We start from the raw sequence: 25,607 nt of genomic DNA, 5'->3' as shown, positions 1-25,607 counted from the left end.
GATCAAGTGCCAATTTAAGAAGCTTTCCCTGAAAGGGCAACAGCATCTCCACCTCCACCCACCCCTCCCCTCCCCTCCCCTCCCCCCCCCCAAGTAGTTGACTTCCACAACTATTTTCATCTGACCCCGCAAACGGCAAATTCTATATTACTTCGAGTAGAACAAGGGCTGTTTCTTGTTTCGGTTTGGTTTTTATCATTCAGCTTCTTCAAAAGACTTTAGTCATTCACAGCTGCAATCGTTAACCCCGCAAACAGATCCAGTAACAAAGATCATTCCTCCTGCTAAGGAATCGAGTTTCTTTGTGAGGAACGGAGTCACAAAAATCATTTCATTAGCAAGTTTCAAACACTAAAAATATTTAATAGCATTTTAACGCTCCCACGCTCCAGTAAGCCTTGAACGTAACCGCAATTAAACAAGGAGCACAGCAAAGCCAGAGGTCTAACAAAGCACGAGAGGTGATCGCATTTAAACGCCTTATGGTGCCTTTAGCTAATCCTTCTTCTAGTTCCTGAACAACGGACTTCGTTTAGAAAAAAAGAAGACTCTAAAAATACATACAAAAAAATAAAGGGAACGGCAGCCGAGTCTTGAACGTTCAGAAGCCGACTCAAGCATCCCAGAGCCTTCTACGCTTTGAAAAGCGTCTGTGGGAGAAATTACTTCTCGAAGTTGCGAAACCCACGACTGAAAAGAAAGCGGTAGCAAAACTCCTACGGTAGTCAAGAACAGGCTGACAAGCACCTGTCAGAAATCACACCGGGCAGAGTTTATTCTGCCTCCTCGGGACAGGGGCAGACAACAGACGATGCCTGGAAGCTTTCTTCCAACCTTATTCTTCTCTGGTTCTACATCTGCCAGTCCTCGATGCGGCTGTTTCGCAATAAAAGCACGCCCTTTTATTTGGGAGCAGGGGGAAGATAGCAAGGCCTCAAACACACAGCACATCCTAGATCGTCTTAGGGAGATGGAGACCCACAGGACCGCCGAGCGCTTCTATCTTCGCGTTTCAAATGACTGGGCAAACCACCATCTACACGACACTGTCAACAGACCGAAACATTCTTTTAACTTGCAGAACTATTTCCATCGGCAAGACACACAAGACAGAGGTCATATCCCCATGCTCCATCTTTATTGTGCAAATGCTGCTCAAAGCTCTTTATTACCCTCCATAGACAGCCGTCCAGGAAAAAAAAAAAAAAAAAAATCATACATCAACAGGGGCTAGATTGACGGGCAACATATGAAACCTACTCGGCGGCGACCCGTACGCGTGCAGTGACGCCTGCGGTGCAAAAACCTTAGCCAGGAGGCCGGCCCAACTGACCGCCACCCAGAATACGTAGATGTACACGACAGCCCGAAGGGCCCGAGGGTGGGCATTCACAGCCATCCGGAATCCATTGGTCAGGTCCAGGTTAGCAGCACACTTCTTGCCAACAACCATTACACGCCCAAGAAGCTGGAAAAAGGAAATAACGTTACCTAACATAACGTGCCACGACGCACAGAACGAACGCGAGCGGAGAACCATCCACAGAACACGGTTAGCTAATCCTTCACGATTCAACCGCTGCTCTTTGAATTACCCTCTAGACAGGAACAGACTACAAAACAGTCACAGAAGCTAAATTTGTCTCGGGGGTTAAAGCCCCCGTCATAGCTTCGGACAACGTAAGCCGCTCTGGCGGAAAATAAAAGCTTCACGGTGCCTTTTCTTTTGCGTGGCCTCACAAAGCCTTGGAACTTGACTTGCATAGCTAACAGCGAAACAAACACCCAGCGCCGCTCAACCAGCTTTCCCTTTCCTCGCCTCTGACCTGCCCAAACCCCAAGCCCTCTTCTGCATAGTCAAAGTACCACCGCCGCTGTCTGGAAACCGTGAAAACGGGCATCAGACCGTACTTCGGAACAACACTGCTTTTTGCACTACAAGCGCGTAGCCGGAGACCAGCATCGCTTTATATCGCCGCTCTTAGTCAAAAAGCTCAACTCCATTACAAGCTAGAGGCAAAAGACTACAGCATCGGAAAACCCAAAATAGCCTACTGTGCGCCCCTCCGCAACATCCAGAGGAAAAGAGGGGACGGGAAAGAGTCTAGGAAGTTACAAACTAGTTACAGGTACAGCCAGCCTAGCGAAAAGAAAGCTCCCACAGTACTCACGGGTCCGCCAGAATCTTCTGCTTCACATAACCGGACAACTGCCTTCTCAGGAAGGACTAGGAAAAAACACTGGAGCCTGAGGCGAACTATCACGGAACGCAAGGCGCTGGAGGAAGAGTAAACAGTTACAACGCAGTCAGCTTCAGAGAAAGGCAACAGCTTAAGCAAATCACTATGCCCCACCGAACTCGTCCTACCGAAGCAGATTATCAGGTACCCCAAACGCGCACGACAAAACAGCGATTCTTCTTAAGCGATCTTTGAATAGGCAAAGTTCTCTACCTTCTACACGCAAAACACACAAGCGGCAAACAATTGCTAACTGTCCTTCAGTTATGTCCAAATATTGCCTCGGCCAGAGGTAGGAAGGCATCTTCAAAGAACCCGGAGTAATCCGGCTGAGGCTGTATAAACTCTCCGTCCTCGATAACGCCACGTACTCAGGGGAAAGAACATTCCAAGTTAGCCCGTTACGGCCGGCTCTACGTCAGACACCTCCAGACCGAGGCCAAGGTATCACCTGCGAAACATCCTTCTTTTGCTTTGTGCTGTATCCATTTGTCATCAGTTATCTTATCTGTTTTTTCACTGGCTCATTAGAGGAAAAAGAACACCTGGTTTCCTCAAGTATTTGATGCTGTAACATACAGTATGTCTCATCTACCTGTCACTCATTAGAAGAGTCATCAAGTAGAGTGTCAGTTTTGGAAAATTATTTGTTTATAATGTAGACAGATTTTAACAATAACTTTAACAGGACTGGCAGCTTCTCTTTGTAAGAAATGAAGTTGTCTTTTTGCAGTGGAAAATTCTAGTAACCTTTCATATTCAAAAGTGAATGCGCAGGCATAACAGTGGTGGGTATGTGAAGCAGAAAAGGGGACAGACCAAGAAATTAAAGGTTTGTCAAATAAAATTTTACGTGTATGGTATAGCAAGCTTCGAGTTGGTTGTGAACCTGTAGTACTCAGCCACTGAGGAAACGGAAGGAATCAAGCATTGGGTAATAGGGAAAATAGGGCTATGATACACTTCTGCTGCACGCTCCTGCTTGCAGGACACCTGCCATTGCAATCGCGAATAAAAATGCTGCTTCACTGAGATCCTCCCCTGAGCCTATGTTACTGGCTACAGAGCGTTTCTCACAAAACTGAAGGGTTGGCATGGTTCCAGTAGTCTTCTGGGGAGCCCCGTTACCACTGCAGCACAAAGGCATGCCCTACTGATTTCAGTGGTCCTGTGCCTTAGTGACAGTGGTTCTTTAGAGATCTGACAAGGAACTGAGACTGGTTACGAAGGGAGGATCGGTGAAGAATTAGGGAAGACAGCAAGGTAGGCACTCCGGTTTTGAGAACTGACCCGGTAACTCTGTGCACAGACCAAGGTAAGAAATATTAAGTTGCCTTGGGGTTCGGGTAAGACTCTTGTGTGAAATGTGATTGAGACGTAATTTGTATGACGCGCGTGTGGAATCCCGATCTGCTCCGTATCTCCGTGAGGGGCGTGGCCAGAGACGGAGGAAGCGAGAGGTAGAAGGGAGAGAGAGAAGTGAGAAAGGAAGAGTCTTGGGGAAATCTGGTGTACGTCCGGTACCCCCTTGTACGGTAAAGTGCTTGGCAGTATGCCAGGGAATCTAGTTAACCCATAAATGTATGGTACCCCATACAGGGTCAAGTGCTTGGCAGTACACCCCCATTTTCTAGAACTGTAATGTTAGTGTGTGGTACCCTGCAGGAGGAAAAATTTCTGTAGCAGTACACTGACAAGGGCTAGGAAAAATGGGAAATAAGGGTTCCAGGGGACAGGGAGATATCCCTGGGGCAGTGCCTACCGACAGTCCTTCCAGAGGAATGATAAGAAATTGGAAGAATAATCCCAAAACCAGAGGAAATTATAAAAAGAAAATTATTAAATACTGTGTATTAATTTGGACAAAGGAACCAATTGAGGAAACAGCAGTATTTTGGCCAAATATGGGTCTGATGAAAAATCAGGCTTTAAATTTATACGTAAATGATAAGACTCCTTGTTCGGAGGAGGAGTCAAGTTATGCTGCTTGCTGGGTGCAGGGGGTAAGTCAGTTTTTATTGAAAAAGCGTCAGGACCAGGAGAAAGAGGAGTCAGAGAAAAGGACGGGTCGATGTGAACCCTTGGATAATTTACCCCCTCCTTATAATCCTAATATTGCATCAGCGGCAGCAGCAGCTGCTCCAGGAAGGGAGCCAGGGACTGCAATTAACACTGTCCCTAGAGAAGGAGTGCACTCTAGGCTTTGGCGAGAATTAGAACAATGTAGGAGAGACACTGAGGATTTCCCCTTCCCTGATACTAACAGTACTAACACTCCTATGTATCCTCTTAAGGAGTTCCCAGTGGGACAAGGACAAACAGGTTATGTGAACTCCCCCCATTACCAGCAGAGAGGATAGGAATTTTAAGAAGGAAATGAAGTCTTTAATGGAAGACCCTATAGGACTAGTGGAACAGTTAAATCAGTTTCTAGGGGCTAATTTATATTCTGGGTTGTTGGTGGTGGGTAAATGTTGTCAATCTTGAGTATGTTATTCACTGGAGAAGAGCTGGGAATGATTAGGCGGGCAGCTATGCAAGAATGGGAAAGAACTAACCTCCGAGGACTGGGAGTATTTCCGGTAGAGCAGAAATACCCGCTTGCTGACTCCAAATGGTAGAATAACAGCCCACAACACAGAAATCATATGAGAGACTTAAGGGATATAATAATAATGGGAATTACGGAAGAAGTACCAAAGTCCCAGAATTTTGTCAAGGTGTTTGAAGTCCAACAACAAAAGGATGAATTCTTTTGACTTTTGAATCCTTTTGTTGTGGTTTAACCTGGCTGGCAGCTAAACACCACACAGCCGTTCGTTCACCCTCCCCCCTCCCTCTCTGGGATGGGGGAGAGAAACGGGAAAGTGAAGCCTGTGAGTTGAGATAAAGACAGTTTATTAAGACAGGAAAATAATAATAATAATAATAATAATAATAACAATAATAATAATAATAATAATAATGTGTACGAAACAAGTGATGCACAATGCAATTGCTCCCCACCCGCTGACCGATGCCCAGCCTATCCCCGAGCAGCCGGCCCCCCCACCCCGGCCAGCCACCCCTATATATTGTTTAGCATGACGTCAGATGGTATGGAATACCCCTTTGGCCAGTTTGGGTCAGCTGTCCTGGGTCTGTCCCCTCCCAGCTCCTGCTGCACCCCTAGCCTGCTCGCTGGCAGGACAAAGCGAGAAGCTGAAAAGTCCTTGGCTTAGTGTAAGTACTGCTCTGCAACAATTAAAACATCAGCATGTTATCAGCGCTCTTCTCATCCTAATCCAAAACATAGCACCCTACCAGCTACTAGGAGGAAAATTAACTCTGTCCTAACTGAAACCAGGACACCTTTGAACCCTTCTGACTTAGGGTCAGAATGAGAAAGTACTCAGGGATGAATCCTGAGGACCCAGTAGCCCAAGGGCCCTTGAAAGTTCATTTTCTGAGTAAAGCCTAGTTTGATATACAGAAAAAGCTCCAGAAGGTGGAAGGATGGAGCGAATAGTCACTGGATACCCTGCTGCAGGAGGCCCAGAAGGTGTATGTCAGGAGGGGAGATGAGAAAAGCAGAAAGCGAAACTAATGGTCTTCATAGTGGTCCAGGTAGCGAGGCAGATGGTTGGAGATGGGAGAGGAAGAGAGACGAAGGAATGACTGGCAGGGAAAGCTACCTGTGCTGCAGCCTAAATCCCAGCAGGGACAGGCTTTGAGAAGATGTTTTAAGTGTGTCTGAGCCAGCCACTTCAAATAGGAATATCCGGAGTGGAAGAAGGAGGAGAGACTGTTTGCTGCTATAAACTCAGAATAGAGAGTCAGGACTTCTAAGAGAGCTCATCCCACTGAGAGCCCTTGATAAATATAGTGGTGGGACTTAATGAAGAAGTTGTATTTCTAGTAGATACTGGGTGTGGTGGTTTTACCCAGCTGGGCAGCTGAGCTCCACCACAACCGCTCTGTCACTCCCCCTCCTCAAAGGGAAAGGGGGAGAAAATACAATGAAAAGGGCTCAAGGGTTGAGATAAAGATCACTCAAGAATTATCATAACAGGCAAAACAGACTCAGCATAGGGAGGTCAATAAAATGTATTACCTATTGCTGATGGGATGGAGTAGTAAGAAACAAAGAAACAAGCTGGGGGCACCTTCCCCCCATCCACCCTCTTCCACTTCCTCCCTCACCTGAGCTGTGCAGGAGATGAGGAATGGGGGCTGCAGTTGGTCCGTGGCACTTTGTATCTGCCACTCCTTCATGGTCACTCTCTCCCCTGCTCTGGCATGGGGTCCCTCCCGTGGGGTGCCATCCTTCCTGGGCTAGTCCATCGTGGGCTTCTCCACAAGCGGCAGGTCTTCAGGAGCTGCTCCAGGTGTGGGTCTGTGTGGCGGGGTCCATCCGTCAGGAGCGGGTTGCTCCGGCTTGGGTCTCCCATGGGCGGCAGCTCCCCCCCGATCACCTGCTCCACCATGGGCTCCTCCACGGGCTGCAGCACGGAATTCTGCTCCACCATGGTACCCATGGGCTGCAGGGGAACAGCCTGCTCCACTGTGGGCCTCTCCACGAGCTGCTGGGGAACTTCTGTACCAGAGCCTGGAGCATCTCCTCCCTCTCCTTCTTCACTGACCTTGGTGTCTGCAGGGCTGTTTCTCACTCCTCTCTCTCCCAGCTGCTGTTGCACAGCAGTTTTTTTTTTCTTTTTCTTAAATATGCTGTTGTGGTTTATCCCAGCCGACAGCTAAGCACCACACAGCTGTTCGCTTACCCTCCCCCCTCTGTCCCTGGGATGGGGGAGAGAAATGGGAAAATGAAGCCTGTGGGTTGAGATAAAGACAGTTTATTAGGACAGAAAAGAAAGGAAAATAATAATAATAATAATGATAATAGTACTACTACTACTAATGTGCACAAAACAAGTGATGCACAATGCAATTGCTCACCACCCACTGACTGATGCCTATCCTATCCCCAAGCAGCCGGTCCCCCCATCCCAGCCAGCCACTCCATATTAATTGTTCAGCATGACATCATAGGGTATGGAATACCCCTTTGGCCAGTTTGGCTCAGCTGTCCTTGTTGTCCATTGTCCAGACCTTTTGGGGCCTTACAGTGCATTACTGCTACAGCTTTGGGCTTTTGCACTGCCTCCAATAACTGTAAAATTCTGGACCGTGCTTGATTGGTCCTCCAGATGTTGTCAGTAATCCTCGCTCTTTCCAGATGGCTCCATGGGCATGAAAAACTCCAAAGGCATATTTAGAATCTGTGTAGACATTGAGCGTCTTTTCTTCTGCTAATTCCAAGGCCCTAGTCAAAGCAATTAATTCAGCTTTCTGTGATGAGGTGTTATGTGGTAGTGGTTTTGCTTCTATCGTTTCCCAGGGGGTCATGACTGTATATTCTGCTTTAGGCTGTCCCTTTTCCATGAAGCTGCTGCCATCCGTAAAATACTCAAGATCTACATTAGTGATTGGTTCATCTTTAAGGTCAGCTCGACTGGCATATGTGTGCTCAATAATACTCATACAGTCATGATGGATTTCTCCTGCCTCCTCGGTTGGAAGGAACGTAGCAAGGTTCAAGGTGCTGACCACAGATAGCTTTATGTCTCCTTGGTCTACTAATACAGCTTGATATTTAGCCATTCGACTTGGAGATAGCCAGCATTTTCCTTTGGCTTCCATCACAGCTAGAACTGCATGTGGCACAAATACTGTCAAAGGTTGTCCCAGACTTAGTTTTCTTGTTTCCTGAACTAGGAGTGTAGTTGCTGCTACTGCCCTCAAACAAGACAGTCATCTTTTACTTGTTTCATCTAGCTGTTTGGAAAAGTAGGCCACAGGCCTCCTCCAGCTACTCAGCATTTGGGTCATTATCCCGGCTGCCACCCCCCCTTGTTCATGAACAAACAACTGGAAAGGTTTTTCCATGTTTTGCAGCCCCAGGGCTGGTGCTGACATTAGGGCCCTTTTTATATCATCAAATCCTTTTTGTCACTCAGCAGTCCACTCCAACACATTTTCTGTCCCCTTTGTTGCTTCATACAACGGCTTTGCTATTAGTCCAAAATTTAGAATCCAGATTTGACAGAAGCCTGCCATCCCTAGGAATCCTCGCAATTGCTTTTTTGTTCTGGGAACAGCAATTCAGCATATAGCTTCTTTTCGCTCTGGACCTAATTCTTGTTGTCCCTGAGAAACATCAAAGCCCAGGTACCGTACTTTCTGCTGGGTTATCCGGGCTTTTTTCTGGGGCACCCAGTATCCAGCTGTTCCCAGATAATTTAACAAGCTAATAGTCAACTGTAAACATATTTCTTTGGTTGGGGCTCCTAGCAGCAAGTCATCAACGTACTGTAATAAGGTCCCTTCATTCTTGCTTTGCCAATTGTTTAAATCTGCCCCTAAGGCGGTCCTGAATAATGTGGGGCTATTCTTGAATCCTTGTGGTAGTACTGTCCAGCACATCTGAGTCTTTTTTCCCTGTTGTGGGATTTTCCCATTCAAAAGCAAATATAGTCTGGCTATCAGGCTCTAGAGGTATACAAAAGAAGGCATCTTTAAGATCCAATACTATGAAATAAGAATCTTTTTCAGATAGCGTTGTTAGAAGGGTATATGGGTTTTGCACTACAGGGTGGATGTCCTCGGTTATTTTGTTTATAGCTCGCAAATCTTGCACAAACCTGTATTCACTGCTATTCTTTTTTTTTTTTTTTTACTGGCAGTATTGGGGTGTTGAAGCTGGATTGGCATTCACGGATTAGTCCATAAGATAAGAAATCGTTTATCAGAGGCTCCAGCCCCTTCCTTGCTGTAAGGCTAATTGGATGTTGTGGCACCCGTACAGGTACAGCTCCTGGTTTAAGCTCAATCCAAACTGGAAGTGCGTTTTTCGCTCTCCCAGGCTGTTTTCCTGCCCATACAAAAAGAATAACTGCATTAAACACCTCTTCAGGGATCTGTAGCCCTTCTTCTGCCTTTGGTTCTGTCAATAAATAAATTTGTGCCTTCCATGCATTCTCAGATAGAATTTTAACTGTTATCCCATTTGTGGAGAAGGTTACCTGTGCATGCAGTTTGCACAGCAGATCTCTTCCCAACAAAGGGAGAGGACATTCAGGCATATATAAGAATTGGTGTGTCAAAACCTTCCCTCCGATCTCACAATCCATAGGCTGTAAAAAGGGTCTTAAAGTCCATTTCCCAATTGCTCCTATAATTGGAACTTTTGTTTTACTTAAGGGTCCTTTGCAATCTATTATTACTGAATGAGTTGCTCCACTGTCTAAAAGAAAATCAATTATTTTTCCCCCCAGCTTAACTGGAACCAGGGGATCTGCTGGGGAAATTGGAAATTCATCCCCCGGTCTCCTTCAGTCTGAATCCTCTAGCATAATCAAAGCCTGCTTTCGTTTCTCACTGCCTGCTGTATTCTTTTTCTTCCTCAGTGGACAGTCTGTCTTCCAGTGCCCTTCCTTCTTGCAGATAGCAGACTGGTTGGGGCCCAAGTGAGTTTTTCGCCGTGCCTCTCTTGCCTTCTCTTGCCCTTGCCTCCTTGAAATTTCCTTGCGTTCACCCCTACTCCTACCTCCTTCTCTCATAGCCACTGCTATCAGTGATGCCTGTACTTTCATTCTATCCCTGTCTTTCTTTGCTTCTCGTTTGTTATAAACCTTATAGGCTTTGTCGATCAGCTGTGATATTGACATTCTTCTGTCCTCCTCCTCTATCTTTTGCAGCTTTTTCCTAATGTCTGGGGTTGATTGCCACATCACATGAACAGCACGGCAAACAGTTGATCATTCGCTTGCTCATCTGGGTCTAAATCTGTCCATTTTCTGTCTGTTTTACAGAGGCATTCATAAAAAGCAGATGGATTCTTATCCTGGCCCTGGCGAACCTCGAGAGGTCTTTTGGCTTTGGTACTCCGTATTAAATCCCATATAGGATTAATTGTCGATATTCTATTAATCGCTGACCCCTGCCAGTATTTGGGTCCCACTTGGGATCTTTCTTAACAGGTAACAATTCTACATCCTCTCTTGGGTGCAAGTTCCTCGTTTCTGCCTGAGCTTTTTCTACAACCATTCTCTTTTCTTCTACAGTCAACAGTGTATTTAACAGGGCTTGCAAATCCGCCCAGTTAGGGTTATGAGAAATCATAACAGTTTCTAACAACTGATGCATTTCTGTCAGATTCTCCCTGTAGGGTCCGACAGAGTGTTTCCAGTTTAACAAATCCAATGTTGTAAATGGAACATGAACCAAAAGAGATTCTCCTCCTGGTCCCACTGCCTGTCTTAACGGAGCCTGGATAACTTGCCCTGGCCCTACCCTTTGTCGGGTTCGAAGGGCTGTTGGGCTATAATTAGAATCATCCTGGGCCTCAGGAGGGGCCTTTGATGTCCCTGCCGAAACATCTGCAGGTCGGGCCTCAGGGGAGGACTCCGATGTTTCCATGGGAACCTCTGCAGTCCGAGTCACAGTAATGATCTCTGTCCCTGTGGGGGCCTCTGCAGGCTAAGCCCCAGGAATGATTCTTGATGTCTGTAATGGGTAAAGCCTTGTTTGTTCATTAAATGTTGCTGATGGGAGGTTTCAACGGTTGATTGCTTATACCCCCAATATCCTGCTGAAGGAAAAAAACAAGTATGGGAACTTCCTGTTAAGTTAACAATTGCAGTAGAAACCAGCTCCAAATAAGGGCAAAATGGCATTCCCCCTCGCATGAGAACACACATACCACAGCAAAGTCATGACCCCAACGCAGAGGAAGACGACGATCTTCATCCCCACGACCACCAGAGGACTGACGAAGACCCCCTAGCAACAGGCCACGCAGTCGTAGAAGACACCAGGATGTGCCACTAAACCCGGAACTACTAGGCTATAAATCAAGACTCTGGTGGGCTTAGGTGTGCGCCATTGGCGGAGCAGGAGACTCCCCGGCCGCCCAGCGCTGTTTTACTTATCGCTGCTTGCTGAAATGCTCAAATAAATTGAAATTCGATCTACCTTACCCACGATGTGTCAGGAATGATTTCTACCAGAACTAATTTATAACAAATTGGTGCCGTGACTCGGATAGTGGTAGCTTGGCTGGATCCCTCCCAGGGGAGGCGCACCCCGCTGATTCTGCGGTCCCTGTCTGGAGGTCCCCAAGCCAACGCACCCCTACCGACGAACCTAAAGTTTCAGCGATAAGTAAATAAATAACCAGTAACCCCTTAATCTTTGTGCACGAAGCTCTGAACGAAGACTCAGGAGTGAGTAAGTATAGGCCGGTTATCCGTTCGGTTGGGGTTGGGAAGCCCAGAGTGTGCCTGTGTGAGACGTCCAATCGAGGACAAAGCGAGTGCGGACTCCCTGGTAGTGCGGTTCCCACCTCCCGCGAGGGACTGGGCCACGAACGGGAGGCGAAGACTGTGTGTGCGTGTGAAGGCACTCTGGAAGATGGGACAGAAGAAGAGCAAGTCTTCTGGTCCCATGGGTGGGTCGGAACCCAAGGCTAGGTTGCGTCCGATACCACCGGGGAGCCGGTTAGGGTTAATGATTAAACATTGAAATGATTACCCCTCTAGGCGGGGTAAGGATAAAGTTAAGATGATACATTATTGTATGGAAGTCTGGAGTGGGAAGCAAATTAGGGGCTCACCCATTATATTGGCCCGTGTTTGGGTCCTTTGAGGAATGGATCTGTCAGGCTCTAAACCTTTATGTGAATTCAAAGGAGCCTTTCAGCCTAGAGGAGAGTGAGTGTGCACATTTATGGATAGGATCTGAGACTCGAGCCAACTTATACCCATTAAGAGAAAAAGGGGGGAGGAAAAAGAATGAACGGAATGAGGAAGAAGTCCCACTTTCACCCCCCCCCTTATATACCCCCTCGTCCTCAACCTCCAGCCCCCCCCCCCCCCCCCGGCTCCGGGTTACCATACTGACTCTGATTCGGCCACGGACACCCCTCGGGGAACTAGACGGGTAACTTGGAGCCAAACTAGAAATCGAGAGAGTGAGAGTAGACTATATCCCCTAAGAGAGGTTGCAATGGGAGGGCCTCAACCCAGTATGGGATACGTCTCCATCCCCCTAAATACGGGAGACGTCAGAGAATTCAAGAAGGAAATGGGAAATCTCTTAGAAGATCCTCTTGGAGTCTCTGAGCGAGTAGACCAATTTTTGGGGCCTAATGTTTACACCTTGGAAGAACTCCAGGCCATTTTAGGTATATTATTCACTGCAGAAGAAAGGAATATGATCCGGAGGGCTGGAATGCGAATCTGGGACCAGCAACACCAGCAGGGTCCTGCAGGAGATCTTAAATGGCCCCTACAGAGGCCTAACTGGAATAACCAAAATGAACAAGATAGGGGTCATATGCAGGATTTAAGGACTATTATTGTACAAGGTATAAGGGAGTCAGTCCCTAGAGGACAAAATATAAATAAGGCCTTTAGTGAACATCAGAAGAAGGATGAAACTCCCACAGAATGGCTGGAGAGATTAAGGAAGAACCTCCAGCTTTATTCGGGACTGGACCCCAGTACACCGGTGGGACAGGCCCTGTTAAAAACGCAATTAGTGGCAAAATCATGGGGGGATATCAGGCAGAAATTAGAAAAATTGGAGGATTGGCAGGATAGAGGGATGGATGAACTGCTGAGAGAAGCTCAGAAGGTATATGTGCGAAGAGAAGAAGAGATTCATAAAAGGCAGGCCAGGATTCTAGTGGCAGCGGTCCGGGAAGGACAAAAAGGCCCCCCCCCTCGCCCGAAGGGTGTTCCGCTACCACGAAAAAGACCTCCGAGGAGCCAGAGTGATCAGAGGGATCTAAGACAGATAGAATGTTTTTATTGCCAAAAGAAGGGACACATGAAAAAGGACTGCAGAAAACGCTTACAAGACGAGCGAATGTTTAAAGAAGATTGGGGAGTCAGGGGCTCCATCTGCTGGGGACTTCTGGTATAACGGAGTCCTTGATAAAATTGAAGTTAGGTCCCCAGCATCAAGAAGTGGAGTTCCTTGTGGACTCTGGGGCAGAAAGATCGACTGTCCGAATGGTACCCCGGGGATGTCAACCTTCCTCGGAGAAATTACAGGTGATAGGAGCAAAAGGAGAGCCCTTTAGGGTCTCAATAATAAAGGGGGTGGAAATAGAGACCCCAGCTCAAAGTTGCACAGGATCCTTTTTATTAGTACCAGAAGCTGAATATAACCTGTTGGGAAAAGACTTAATGATTAAGCTAAAAATTAATTTGGAGGTGAAAAATAAAGGAATTGAGGTTAAATTATACGCCCTCACTGTAGAGGACGAGGCAAAAATAAACCCTGAGGTGTGGTATTCTCCCAAATCAGTAGGCCGTTTAGATATTAGTCCCTTTGAAGTCACTATCAGGAATCCTGAGACTCCTATCAGGGTAAAACAATACCCAATGTCTCAAGAAGGCAGGGAGGGGCTGCAACCAGTAATCGAGAGGCTACTACAACAGGGATTACTGGAGGCTTGCATGTCACCTCATAACACTCCTATATTACCTATCAAGAAACCTGATGGCTCTTATCGGCTAGTCCAAGACTTGAGGGAGGTCAACAAAAGAACAATAACCAGATTTCCTGTAGTAGCTAACCCACATACTTTGCTAAGCCAGCTGTCCCCAGCGCAGAGATGGTATAGTGTCATAGACCTAAAAGATGCATTTTGGGCATGTCCTTTAAAAGGGGAATGCAGGGATTATTTCGCCTTCGAGTGGGAAGATCCCATAACCCATTGGAAACAACAATTAAGATGGACCCGTGCTTCCCCAAGGATTCACGGAATCACCAAATCTATTCGGTCAGGCATTAGAACGAGTATTAGAGAACTATGAACCGAATCCCGAAATAACTTTAGTCCAATATGTGGATGATTTGCTGTTAGCAGGAGAGAGTCAGGAGGCAGTCAGGGGAGAAAGTATCAAGTTACTAAACCTCTTGAGCTTAAAGGGACTAAAAGTATCAAAGTCAAAATTACAGTTCACAGAGGAAGAGGTGAAATATTTAGGACATTGGCTAAGTAAGGGCACTAAGAAACTAGACCCCGAACAAGTGAATGGGATTTTGTCACTACAAGCGCCTGTTGTAGTTTAACCCGGCTGGCAGCTAAACACCACACAGCCGTTCGCTCACCCTCCCCCCTCCCTCTCTGGGATGGGGGAGAGAAACGGGAAAGTGAAGCCTGTGAGTTGAGATAAAGACAGTTTATTAAGACAGGAAAATAATAATAACAATAATAAAAATAGTGATAATGATAATAGTATTAATAATAATAATGTGTAAGAAACAAGTGATGCACAATGCAATTGCTCCCCACCCGCTGACCGATGCCCAGCCTATCCCCGAGCAGCCGCCCCCCCCCACCCCGGCCAGCCACCCCTATATATTGTTTAGCATGACGTCAGATGGTATGGAATACCCCTTTGGCCAGTTTGGGTCAGCTGTCCTGGGTCTGTCCCCTCCCAGCTCCTGCTGCACCCCTAGCCTGCCCGCTGGCAGGACAGAGCGAGAAGCTGAAAAGTCCTTGGCTTAGTGTAAGCACTGCTCTGCAACAATTAAAACATCAGCATGTTATCAGCGCTCTTCTCATCCTAATCCAAAACATAGCACCCTACCAACTACTAGGAGGAAAATTAACTCTGTCCTAACTGGAACCAGGACAGCGCCAAAAAGCAAAAGACAAGTTAGGCAGCTGCTGGGGTTGTTAGGATACTGTCGACAATGGATTGAAAATTATAGTAGCAAGGTGAAGTTTTTGTATCAGAAATTGGTTGGGGAAAGATTCATGAAATGGAGCCAAAGCGATGAGCAAAGCCTGATAGACTTAAAAATGGATTTAGTGAACGCTCCTGTGTTAAATTTACCCGATGTGAAGAGACCCTTTTATCTATTTATCAACATAAAGGAGGGGACAGCATTCGGGGTCTTAACTCAAGACTGGGCAGGGAAAAAGAAACCCGTGGGATATCTTTCTAAACTTTTGGACCCCATGAGTAGGGGATGGCCCACCTATCTCCAGGCAGTGGTCGCGGCTGCGCTCTTGGTGGAAGAAACACATAAAATCACCTTTGGGGGCGAACTGAGGGTACTGTCACCTCACAATATAAGGGGGATCCTGCAGCAAAAGGAGTAGTACAATGCCCCCCCCCCCCCCCCCCCCCGAGATGGCCATACACAGGATCAAACTGGTCTCCACCAGGTTCTGATAAAATCCTGGAAAGAGACCTCTTTAACTCCTCGTTGGGAAGGACCCTACCTTGTTCTACTTACCACAGACACAGCTGTCTGGACAGCCGAGAAAGGATGGACTCACGCTAGCCGAGTTAAAGGACCAATACCGGAGGAACGGTGGAGAGTGGTCAGCCGACCCGGAGACTTGAGGCTGACCATGCGAAAAGGGACTGAAGAGTGAATTCGTAATCATATGATCGGTAACCCTCTCTAAGGAATAATAGGTTCACTGTAAATGAAACTGGGAAGTAGAGGAAGGGAAATTCCTTAATGTACCAAGACCCATACATCAGAAGGGTAATGCGCCTAAGGAGGAGTGAGTAACTGGGACTGGGAGTGGCTGGAAAAGGGAAATCGGTACTTAGGCCCCTGAAGATTACCCTTGCTGCCGTGAAGAAAGTGAACCCCGCTGCTTGAGGCAACCAAGTAGGCGGGCGAGGCAGAGGGGTACAACAGTGGGGAGAGTTATTTGGTACCCACCCCTATTTGAGATGATGGAGTCTGGCCGAATAAACCGCCCTAGTACCCACCATAACTCGAAGCCGCCTCCCCAGAATTATAAAAGGACGTTGCCCTTCTGGTGTATGTTGGCGCTACCTCTCCTATTGAATATCCCCTGTCCGGCTGGGGCCGACAGGGGATATTCGCACCAGCCCTTTAAGTGGAGTTTAATTAGGTGGGAGGACCAAGTTATCATTAACCAAGTAACTGCGGCGGGTGCACCAAGTTTTCTCACATCCCTTTGTCAACTGGCACCCATAAGCCCGTGTCTGAACCAAATAGGTTTCTACCTCTGCCCAAGCTCGATCCCAGGAAGGGGATACTGCAATTATCCCAACTCCTACTATTGTGCTTATTGGGGTTGTGAAACAATTGCTTCAGATTGGAGTCCGGGAGCTGGGAGGGATAAGTTCCTAACTGTAGGATATGGACCCTACGGATGTAGGCCTCCGAGCCGAGACTGGAGCAGAGGGATCCGGATGCCCTATGGAGATTGCGAACAACTGTATGTAAATATAATGGATCCGACCGACCCAGCCTGGTTTATGGGGAAAACATGGAGTGTAAGATATTGGGAACCTGGAGTCGATAGAGGAGGTCTAATATTTATAAAAAAGGAGGCTGTACCACCGGAACCTGAATCGGTGGGACCCAACCCGGTATTGAACCCAAGCTTGGATGGAGAGGGTATCAAGAATAATACTAGAAATTTCACTGTTAATAAGGACACCGTCGTCTAGAATCTCGAGAACGAAAATGGGGAAAATTCCCTGTGGAAATCGATGCAAGTAAGCTACCAGCTGTTAAATGCTACCAACCCTAACCTGACTGAGTGGTGCTGGCTCTGTTATGGGGGTAAGGCCGCCCTTTTACGAAGCTGTGGGGGTCAATGAGAAGGCCCGATGGGTAAATGGATCCAATCCCTCACAATGTACGTGGGGGAAAGAGGGTCAGGGCATAACGCTGACCCAAGTGACTGGGAAGGGGAGATGCGTGAGACAAGTCCCGCCCGATAAAATGCACTTGTGTGCAAATCAAACTAACATCGGAAGTAAAAAAAAAAAAAAAAAAAAAAAGGCCAAATGGTTATTACCCGCAGGTGGGTATGCTCAAAGATGGGAGTTACCCCTTGTCTATCCCTGGACTTGTTCGATGAGTCTGTAGAATTCTGTGTTCAAGTAATAATCATCCCAAAGATACTCTACCACCCAGAGAATTTTATGTATGACAATCAGATCAATCAAGAACACCATTTGACAAAACGGGAACCAATTTCCACACTGACAGTGGCTACACTAATGGTTTTGGGGGGTGCAGGGGTAGGCACAGGAGTTGCTTGGCTAATCAAACAAGGAAGAGAGTTCACCTCTCTAAGAGCAGCTGTGGATGAAGATTTAGCCAGAATTGAGAAATCTATCAGTGCTTTAGAAAAAGCTATAAGATCGTTATCCGAAGGGATATTACAGAATCGCAGAGGACTAGATTTATTGTATTTACAACAAGGGGGATTGTGCACCGCACTCAGGGAGGAATGCTGTGTATATGCTGATCATACTGGAGTTGTGAGGGATACCATGACCAAACTTAGAGAAGGGTTGGAAAGGAGAAAAAGAGAGCGGGAGGCCCAGCAAAGTTGGTATGAGTCCTGGTTTAATCACTCGCTGTGGCTCACCACTCTGTTGTCAACAATAGCTGGCCCACTGATTTTATTAACCCTAGGACTAACGTTTGGTCCTTGTATCTTTAACAAAGTCATAGCTATTGTTAAAGGTAGATTGGAGGCTGCTCATCTGATGCTTATGAGGACAAAGTACGAATCGATAAATGATAGACCCATACTACAGGAAACATTAATCCTGAGTCAATTAGAACTAAATAGATTTAATGAACAAAATGATACAGAGAAAAAGGGGGGATTGTAATGGGTAAAGCCTTGTTTGTTCATTAAATGTTGCTGATGGGAAGTTTCAATGCTTGATTGCTTATACCCCCCAATATCCTGTTGAAGGAAAAAAACAAGTATGGGAACTTCCTGTTAAGTTAACAATTGCAGTAGAAACCAGCTCCAAATAAGGGCAAAATGGCATTCCCCCTCGCATGAGAACACACACACTGCAGCAAAGTCATGACCCCAACGCAGAGGAAGACGACGATCTTCATCCCCACGACCACCAGAGGACTGATGAAGACCCCCTAGCAACAGGCCGCGCAGTCGTAGAAGACACCAGGATGTGCCACTAAACCTGGAACTACTAGGCTATAAATCGAGACTCTGGCGGGCTTAGGTGCGTGCCGTTGGCGGAGCAGGAGACTCCCCAGCCGCCCAGCGCTGTTTTACTTATCGCTGCTTGCTGAAATGCTCAAATAAATTGAAATTCGATCTACCTTACCCACGATGTGTCGGGAATGATTTCTACCAAAACTAATTTATAACACCTCTATGATAATAGAGAACGGTAAGTGGCCTTGGTCCGAAGCCATAACAATGGAGGATAAGAGCATTAATGGAAAGTTAGCAATTGTGGTTATGTGGTGAACAAATGGTGACCATTTATATACATTAAAAGAATGGCAAAAATTAGGAGAAGAATGAACACACCAAAGAACCATAGGGGATGAAAGTAAAATAGGGTGACAAATGATTAACAGCCCCTACAGTCATCCTTATTGGCATTGGGAACTAGCCAATGGCAAGTTTCAAAGGTATTACCGAGATGGGAAAAGGCTGAAGACCAAGACCACAAACTAATAATAGATGCACTCACAAGTTATTTGCAAAGTGTAAAACAAGATGCAAATCACAACTGGTGGGACACACTCTTTGGATAGTCGCCAACTGCAACTGGGATTTTGAACACATTATGTCACCCAATTATTGTTTTATTGATATTAGTTGGTAAAAGTTTAATATTGTCTTTTGTAATACTTGTTTGGAATTGGAAATTGTTACAACGAATGGCGATACTAGCTTCCTTGACAAAAGCACATGGCAAGGCATTGAGGGATACATATCGTAGAGATTGGGAAGAATTTTTGTATTAAGTAAAAGAATTTACTAGATTTTCCAGAAAAGGGGGGACTGAAACATGGGATTAGAAATTAGAGAGTGATTGTTTAAGAATGAATACGTATGCAACACTCATTGCTTAATATGTGCTACATTTGCAATGTACTGTGCCTGTGCTGCGCTTAGGCCTCCAGATAACAGGAGCCCCTAGGACCCCAAGAACCAGATCAAACCAACCTTGTGGTTTGGACTGTGACCAAGGGCTCAGAGATAAGGAGGACTGTTCACAAAAGGACAAGATAAAGAATGTCAAACATGCAAGGCCTCGAGATAACAGGAGCCCCTCGGACCCCGAGAACCGGACCAAACCAACCTTATGGCCCAGATTGTGACCAAGGGCTCAGAGAGCATGCGCAAGGAGATGAGGTGAAAAGTTCAACCCTGATGAAGACATCTTACTTCATCGTCACGACCCTCAGCGCCCACCACCAGAAGGCACCGCGCAAGCGCAGACGGGAGGAGTTTATGGAAATGACTTCTTGGAGCTAATTTTAATACTAAGTGGGGACAGGTCATGCATATGTATAGGCGTACTGGGAAACTTCATGCATATGTAACTCTTTACTGCATATAACCAAAGCAAGTTGCCGCGTTGGGGCGTGCACGACTTTGGTGGGACTACCCCCCGTGCCGCCCAGCGCTGAATAAACATACCTACTTTACAATCTTACTGATTGTGGAGTCAACTTTCCGCGAGTCAGTCCTTCCTTTATCTCTCTTCCTCTCCTTTCCATCCTGGGCCCTCTATCTCCCCCTCTGCCTCACTACCCAGTACGCTGTGAATACCATTAGTTTCACTCTCTGCTTTTCCTTCTCATCTCCCCTCCTGGCATACACCTTCATACTACCTACACTGTTCACTCTATCCTCCCACCTTCTGCAGCTTTTTCTGTATATCTGGCCAGGCTTTAATCACAAAATGAACTTTAAAGAGCCCTTGGGCTACTGGGTCCTCAGGATTCAACCCCGAGTACTTTCTCATTCTGTCCCCAAATCTCTCATATTTCTATGTTGTGGGTTGTTGGATAAGTGGATATTTCCGCTTTATCGGAATTACTCTCGGTCCGGGAGTAGGGGGGGTGGGGGTATTGTGTTAGTTCTTTCCCATTCTTGCATAGCTGCCTGCCGAATCATCCCCCCCTAAACATTCTTCTCCAGGGAATAACATACTCAAGATTGATATTTCCCCCCCCGGAATACAAATTAGGCCTTAGAAACGGATTTGACTGTTCTGCTAAGCCCTCAGTTAAAGACTTCATTTCCTTCTTAAAACTCCTAACCTCTCTGCTGGTAAGGGGGGAGTGGCATTGGCCCTGCATGGCCCAGCTGTCGTCCCCCCCCCCTGCTCCTGCCACTCCACGCTCCCAGGTGCAACTTCTCCAACTTCTCCAGGGACAGCATCAATTGCAGTCCCCGTCTCCCCTCCTGGAGCAGCTGCCGCTGCCTCCGGTGCAATATTAGGATTATAGGGAGCATACCTTGATTCCTCCTCCGAAAAAGGAGTCTTAATGTTTACATATAAATTTAAAGCCTGAATTTTCATCAGACCTGTATTTTGGCCAAAATACTGAAGTTCCTTTTATTGGCTTTTTAGGCCAGACAATTAGACAAAATCAAACCATTTTTTAATATATATATGTAAGGAATGGTCCAGCAATTCGTGCCACTAAGGGATTTGAAGGGTTAACATTGAGGCCTGGGTTTAGGTGAGAAGAGAACAAAGGGATTTCTTCAGAGAAAAACTGCTGACTCTGCATGGACGTGCAGTAACTTCTGACAGCCGGCCAAGAGACCACTAGATAAGGAGGAAGAATATGAGCCTCCCTGTCCGAGCGGCCCCTGAGAGACTAACAGAGACTGATAGGCAGGCGCACCTGGGAGGACTTCGGATTCGGGAAACCAATTATAATAACCCTGCCTCTTCTAGAAGTAGTAATGAATATGTATTAGCCTAGGAGCATAAAAACCAGCCGCCTTACATAACAGGTGTGCGTCCTGGTGGAGCAGAGACTCCCGGCACACCCAGCGCTGTTTGCTTGCCTCTATTCGTTTAATAAATTGTAAACTTTATTGTAATCTTATTTGGGACTCAGTCACTTATAACAATTGGGGGCTCGCCTGGGATGGTCTTGGTTCCTGAATTCTGACTTGATCTAGGAGGGGCGCCCCCACCATTTGGTGGCTCCTGTTCGAGTCAGGTCGGGGCTAATGCCATCTTGAACCTGAATAAGGGCAAGCAAAGATTTAGATTTTTTTATGAGCTCCCTTTGCCGGCTGCAGCACTATATTTTGCCCGTAATTCTGCGCTCAAAGATCCGAACGAAGACGACGGAGTCGTAAGTATTTAAGGCGTATACCGTTCGGTTGGGTGGGATTCGGTTGCCTGTGTGTGTGAGAGTGTGACTGAGACGGAACGTAGTTCCGAAGTGATTGTGGAGGTCTTCTAACCGTGGTTCCAATCTCCCGCGAGGGACTTGGCCGGTGAAGGACCGAAGCGATTCCTATAGGATTCGTGGGTGGGTGATGTTATAAATTACTCTTTTAGCCAGAAAGAATTAGTTTATTGAGTAAGCGATCAGCAAGCAAAACAGCTCTGGGCGGCCTGGGAGTCCATGCTCCTCCAAACGGCGCGCACCCACCCCCCCCCCCTTTTCACAGTCCCCTTTTATCATCGAGCTCTTCCGGGGTTACGTAGCCCCCCTTCCTGGTACTGCGGCTGCGTCGACTGTTGCTAGGGGGTTGTCTCCGGTCCCTCTGGTGGTCGCACGGATGAAGGCAGTAGTCTTCCTCTGCTTGGTATGTGGTGTTTTCCCCTCCTGAATTGGTCATGTTGGTTTTTCTTAAGATAGGGCAGTGGGTTATCGGTTTTGCAATTATATTGTTTACACAAAGTTCTCTCAATCTGCCGTCCGAGACAGCAACAGGCAGGGTGCCTCAAGGTTCTCGCCGCCGCCTGGGTGACTCCCTTTGTTCCTTCTTAATATAGCCATGGGAAATAATGAACAAACATGCTTTATACATCACAATCCCTCCTTTTTCTTTTAGTTAGTTATTTTGTTCATTAATTCCTGGTATGCCAGACTACTGAGCATTAAAGTTTCAGCAGTTTCAGCATCCTCATCCGTGGTTATGGGTTCATATTTAGCACGGCTATGCATCAAATGCGCTGCCTCTAAACGGCTTTTTACAATCGCGATTACTCGGTTAAAAATACATGGTCCAAAGGTTAGCCCTAACACTAATAGCAATAAAGGTCCTGCTATTGTTGACAGCAAAGTTGTAAGCCAAGGTGAATAATTAAACCAAGATTCGTACCAATTCTGCCTAGCTTCATTCTCTAGCTTTTTCTTTTCCAATCCTTCTCTGAGCTTCATCATTGTATCCCTCACTACTCCAGTGTGGTCTGCATATACACAGCATTCTTCTTTCAAGGCAGCACACCCTGCTGCAAAAACATTAAATCTAGTCCCCTACGATTTTGCAAAACAACTTCCAGTAGTGACCTTACCGATTTTTCCAAGGCAGTAATAGACTGTTCAACTCGAGTTAAGTCCTCATCTACAGCCACACGTAGGGAGGTGAACTCCTGACTTTGTCTGACCAGAGAGGCAACTCCAGTGCCCACCCCAGTACCTCCCAGAATTATCAACGTAGCCAATGTTACAGCCGTGATTGGTTCTCTTTTTGTTAGATGGTACTCTGCTACCGTGTGCCGCGTATATACGTACTCTTCAGAATGGTATAGAATTCTTGGTACAATTATTACCTGTATACAGAAATCTTGAGACACATTAAAGAGTTTAAGTGATAAACAAGGGGTAACACCCGTCGATGAGCAGACCCATCTAGCATTATTTGCGGGTATTAACCATTTTTCTTTACCTCCTGGTGTGACCTTCTCTGTAATACTGCATAGATGGAGCTTCTCACTAGGGACCATACCTACACACCTGCCATTCCCAGTTACTTCCGTCAGTGTTATTCCTACATCCCTTCCCCAGTTGCATTGTGGAGGGTTGATGTTACTTGAACGGGTGGCCTCTCCCAGATCCCCAACAGCGTCGTAATATGGAGGCCTTATATCAAGACATAACCAGCAAGGTCTAGGTACGTTTGGATTTGTTTGATTCAATAAGTAATAACTAGCATTCATGATTCTCCACGTTATTCTCGGTCATCCCTTCACTTTTAATTTCATATTTTTGACCCACTGATTTATTAATAACCTTTAGTATTTTGGGCTATTAGAAGTTTGTATTTCCATCTTTGATCATCCGGTTGGGTTACATTGATGTATGTGAATTTGCAATTCATGTGATCTAACCTGTAGTGCCGCAGACTTCCACCATAGAGGGTGGTTAGTCCGCCCTTATTCTTCCAGTTACATCCTGGTGGCCCGTGCCCCGCCTTCAAATATTTATCTGCTCCAGCCCCAGGATTCCAGTCTGTGGCGATAGTCTCACAATTCCAATAAGCACAATAGTATTCATTTGGATAATTACAATACGGCCTTCCCGGGCACATATAGAAGCTTAATTGATTAAAACACATGCTTGCTACCTTTCGACCCCAGGTTACAAGGTCACACAGTGAGACCTTAAAGCTAGGGCCCCCAGCAGTAGTTATCTGCTGCACAACATGGTGATCTTCCCATCTAATTAGGCTCCAGGTAAAGAGGGTTTATGAGGGTGCGCAGACCCAGGAACAGTGAAAACAATCGCACCTATTACTATGTATCGCAAAAAGTGGCTAGGGCTCATTTTCCGGAGGTTTTTTTTTTTTATTTTTTTACCTGGCCACGCAGTTCCCCACTGTTTCACTCTCTGCCTCGCTTGTCAGTTCGGTTGCGGCGAACTACAAGGTGCAGGTTCTTCTCGGCAGCAGTAGTGCTCTTCAGGGGAGTTTCTCGGGTAGCCGCGACCTCTCAACCTGTCACCAATCACACAGAGTCCCCCTCCTCCCCCTTTTTACGATACATAGACAGTGACAGTATATATTATACTTATCGAGTTCGTTTCAACGTGAGCTTTAAGTCATCAGGGCCTGCGGCCACTTCCCATTCGCTTGTCTGGATTGGTCCTCTCATGCGACTGGCATGCGTTCACCCCTTCTCAGCCGTCCGGATAGCTGTCTCTGTGATAAGTAAAACAACATAGGGGCCTCCCCACCGTGGTGTTAAAGATGTTTCCTTCCATGTCTTAATTAGAACCCTATCTCCAGGTTGTATTCTATGGATTGCTATATCTAACGGGGAACGCTGTGCCACCAAGCCTTTTGCTTGTAACTCCCTCTGTCGGTTCATAAGCTGTATTAAATAAGGTTTTAATTGGATATCCTGTACCTGGGGGTGATCAAATGGCATTTCTAAATCATAAGGCATACCATACAGCCTTTCAAAAAGTGAGATTCCGACATCGGCTCGGGGCTGTGTCCGGATATTCAATAGTGCAAGCGGTAAACATTTCACCCAGGAGGTCTTTGTCTCCATCATAAGCTTTGTTGGTTGTTTTTTAATTTCACCATTCATTTGTTCCACCTTTCCAGAGCTTTGAGGGTGCCACGGAGTATGATATTCCCAATTTGTCCCCAAAGCTTTCATAGTCTCTCGGGACACTTTCGATACAAAGTGCGGACCTCGGTCAGAATCAATTGTTTCTATAATCCCGTATCTCAGGATAATATTTTCTAATAGTATTTTCACCATGGCATGGGCCATTGTCCTCGTTGTTGGGAAAGCTTCGACAAAGTGCGTGAGATGGTCTACAATCACTGATAAGTATTTGTACCTTCCTACTTTCGGAAGCTCTGTGAAATCCAGCTGGATTTTAGCGAAAGACCGGTGCGCCAATTCCCGACCTCCTAACACTCTTTTTCTCATTTGTCAGGCGTTCACTCTCCTACAGACAAGGCAATCATTCACAACTCGTATATTCCAATACACATATACCTTGTAGCAAATTGATCCACTAGTGCTTGAGCTCCCCAATGAGTGTTTTCATGAAACCTCCGTAGCACTCTTAAAGCTGCAGACTTAGGGAGCATTTCCCGTCCATCAGGCAATACCCATTTGAGCCATTTTATCCTTTTCTGGCTGCGTAAAGCAGAGCAATGTATATATGGGCCTGTGCAAGTAGCAATGCAGATTTTTCCCAGAACGAGCAACTACATTGTATGGCATCAAAACCAAAATCCTTCCAGCAATCATAACATGGAAATTCCTTTAAGTCTTTCTCACAGTATTAAGTATTAAATTAAGCATTATTATATATTATTTATATATTATTATATTATTAATTATTATATTAATTATTATATATTAAGTATTAAGTATAAGTATTAAGTATTTCCCACAGTCTGGGCAATCTTCCCTCGTTCTTATAATTCTTATACTCATTAATGCTGCCCTCTTTGCCTCCTGATCTGCCAGGTTATTACCCCTAACCTGAGGGGTGAGGCCCTTTTGACGCCTTTTTATATGCACTACAGCAATTTCTTTAGGTTCCCTAATAGCTTGTAAAACCTGGGCAATCAATTCCTGA

General features: G+C 46.2%; 1 protein-coding gene across 1 annotated transcript in view; it reads right to left on the bottom strand.

The window, feature by feature from the left end:
- Positions 1-25,607, bottom strand: part of LOC308184827 (adenosine 5'-monophosphoramidase HINT1-like) — a 55,608-nt gene that overhangs the window by 8,067 nt on the left and 21,934 nt on the right. The window contains exons 2-4 of the mRNA XM_080572405.1: positions 2,172-2,277; positions 1,261-1,468; positions 152-1,046 (exon numbers count right to left, since the gene is read on the bottom strand). Of these exons, the coding sequence (XP_080428531.1) occupies positions 1,000-1,046; positions 1,261-1,468; positions 2,172-2,277 (361 nt within the window). The 3' untranslated portion in view covers positions 152-999. The remainder of the gene's footprint in view (positions 1-151; positions 1,047-1,260; positions 1,469-2,171; positions 2,278-25,607) is intronic.

This window comes from Anser brachyrhynchus (genome assembly GCF_964034855.1).
Source record: "Anser brachyrhynchus genome assembly, chromosome: W".
NCBI lineage: Eukaryota > Metazoa > Chordata > Aves > Anseriformes > Anatidae > Anser > Anser brachyrhynchus.
This window is presented reverse-complemented; position numbering and strand designations above follow the sequence as displayed.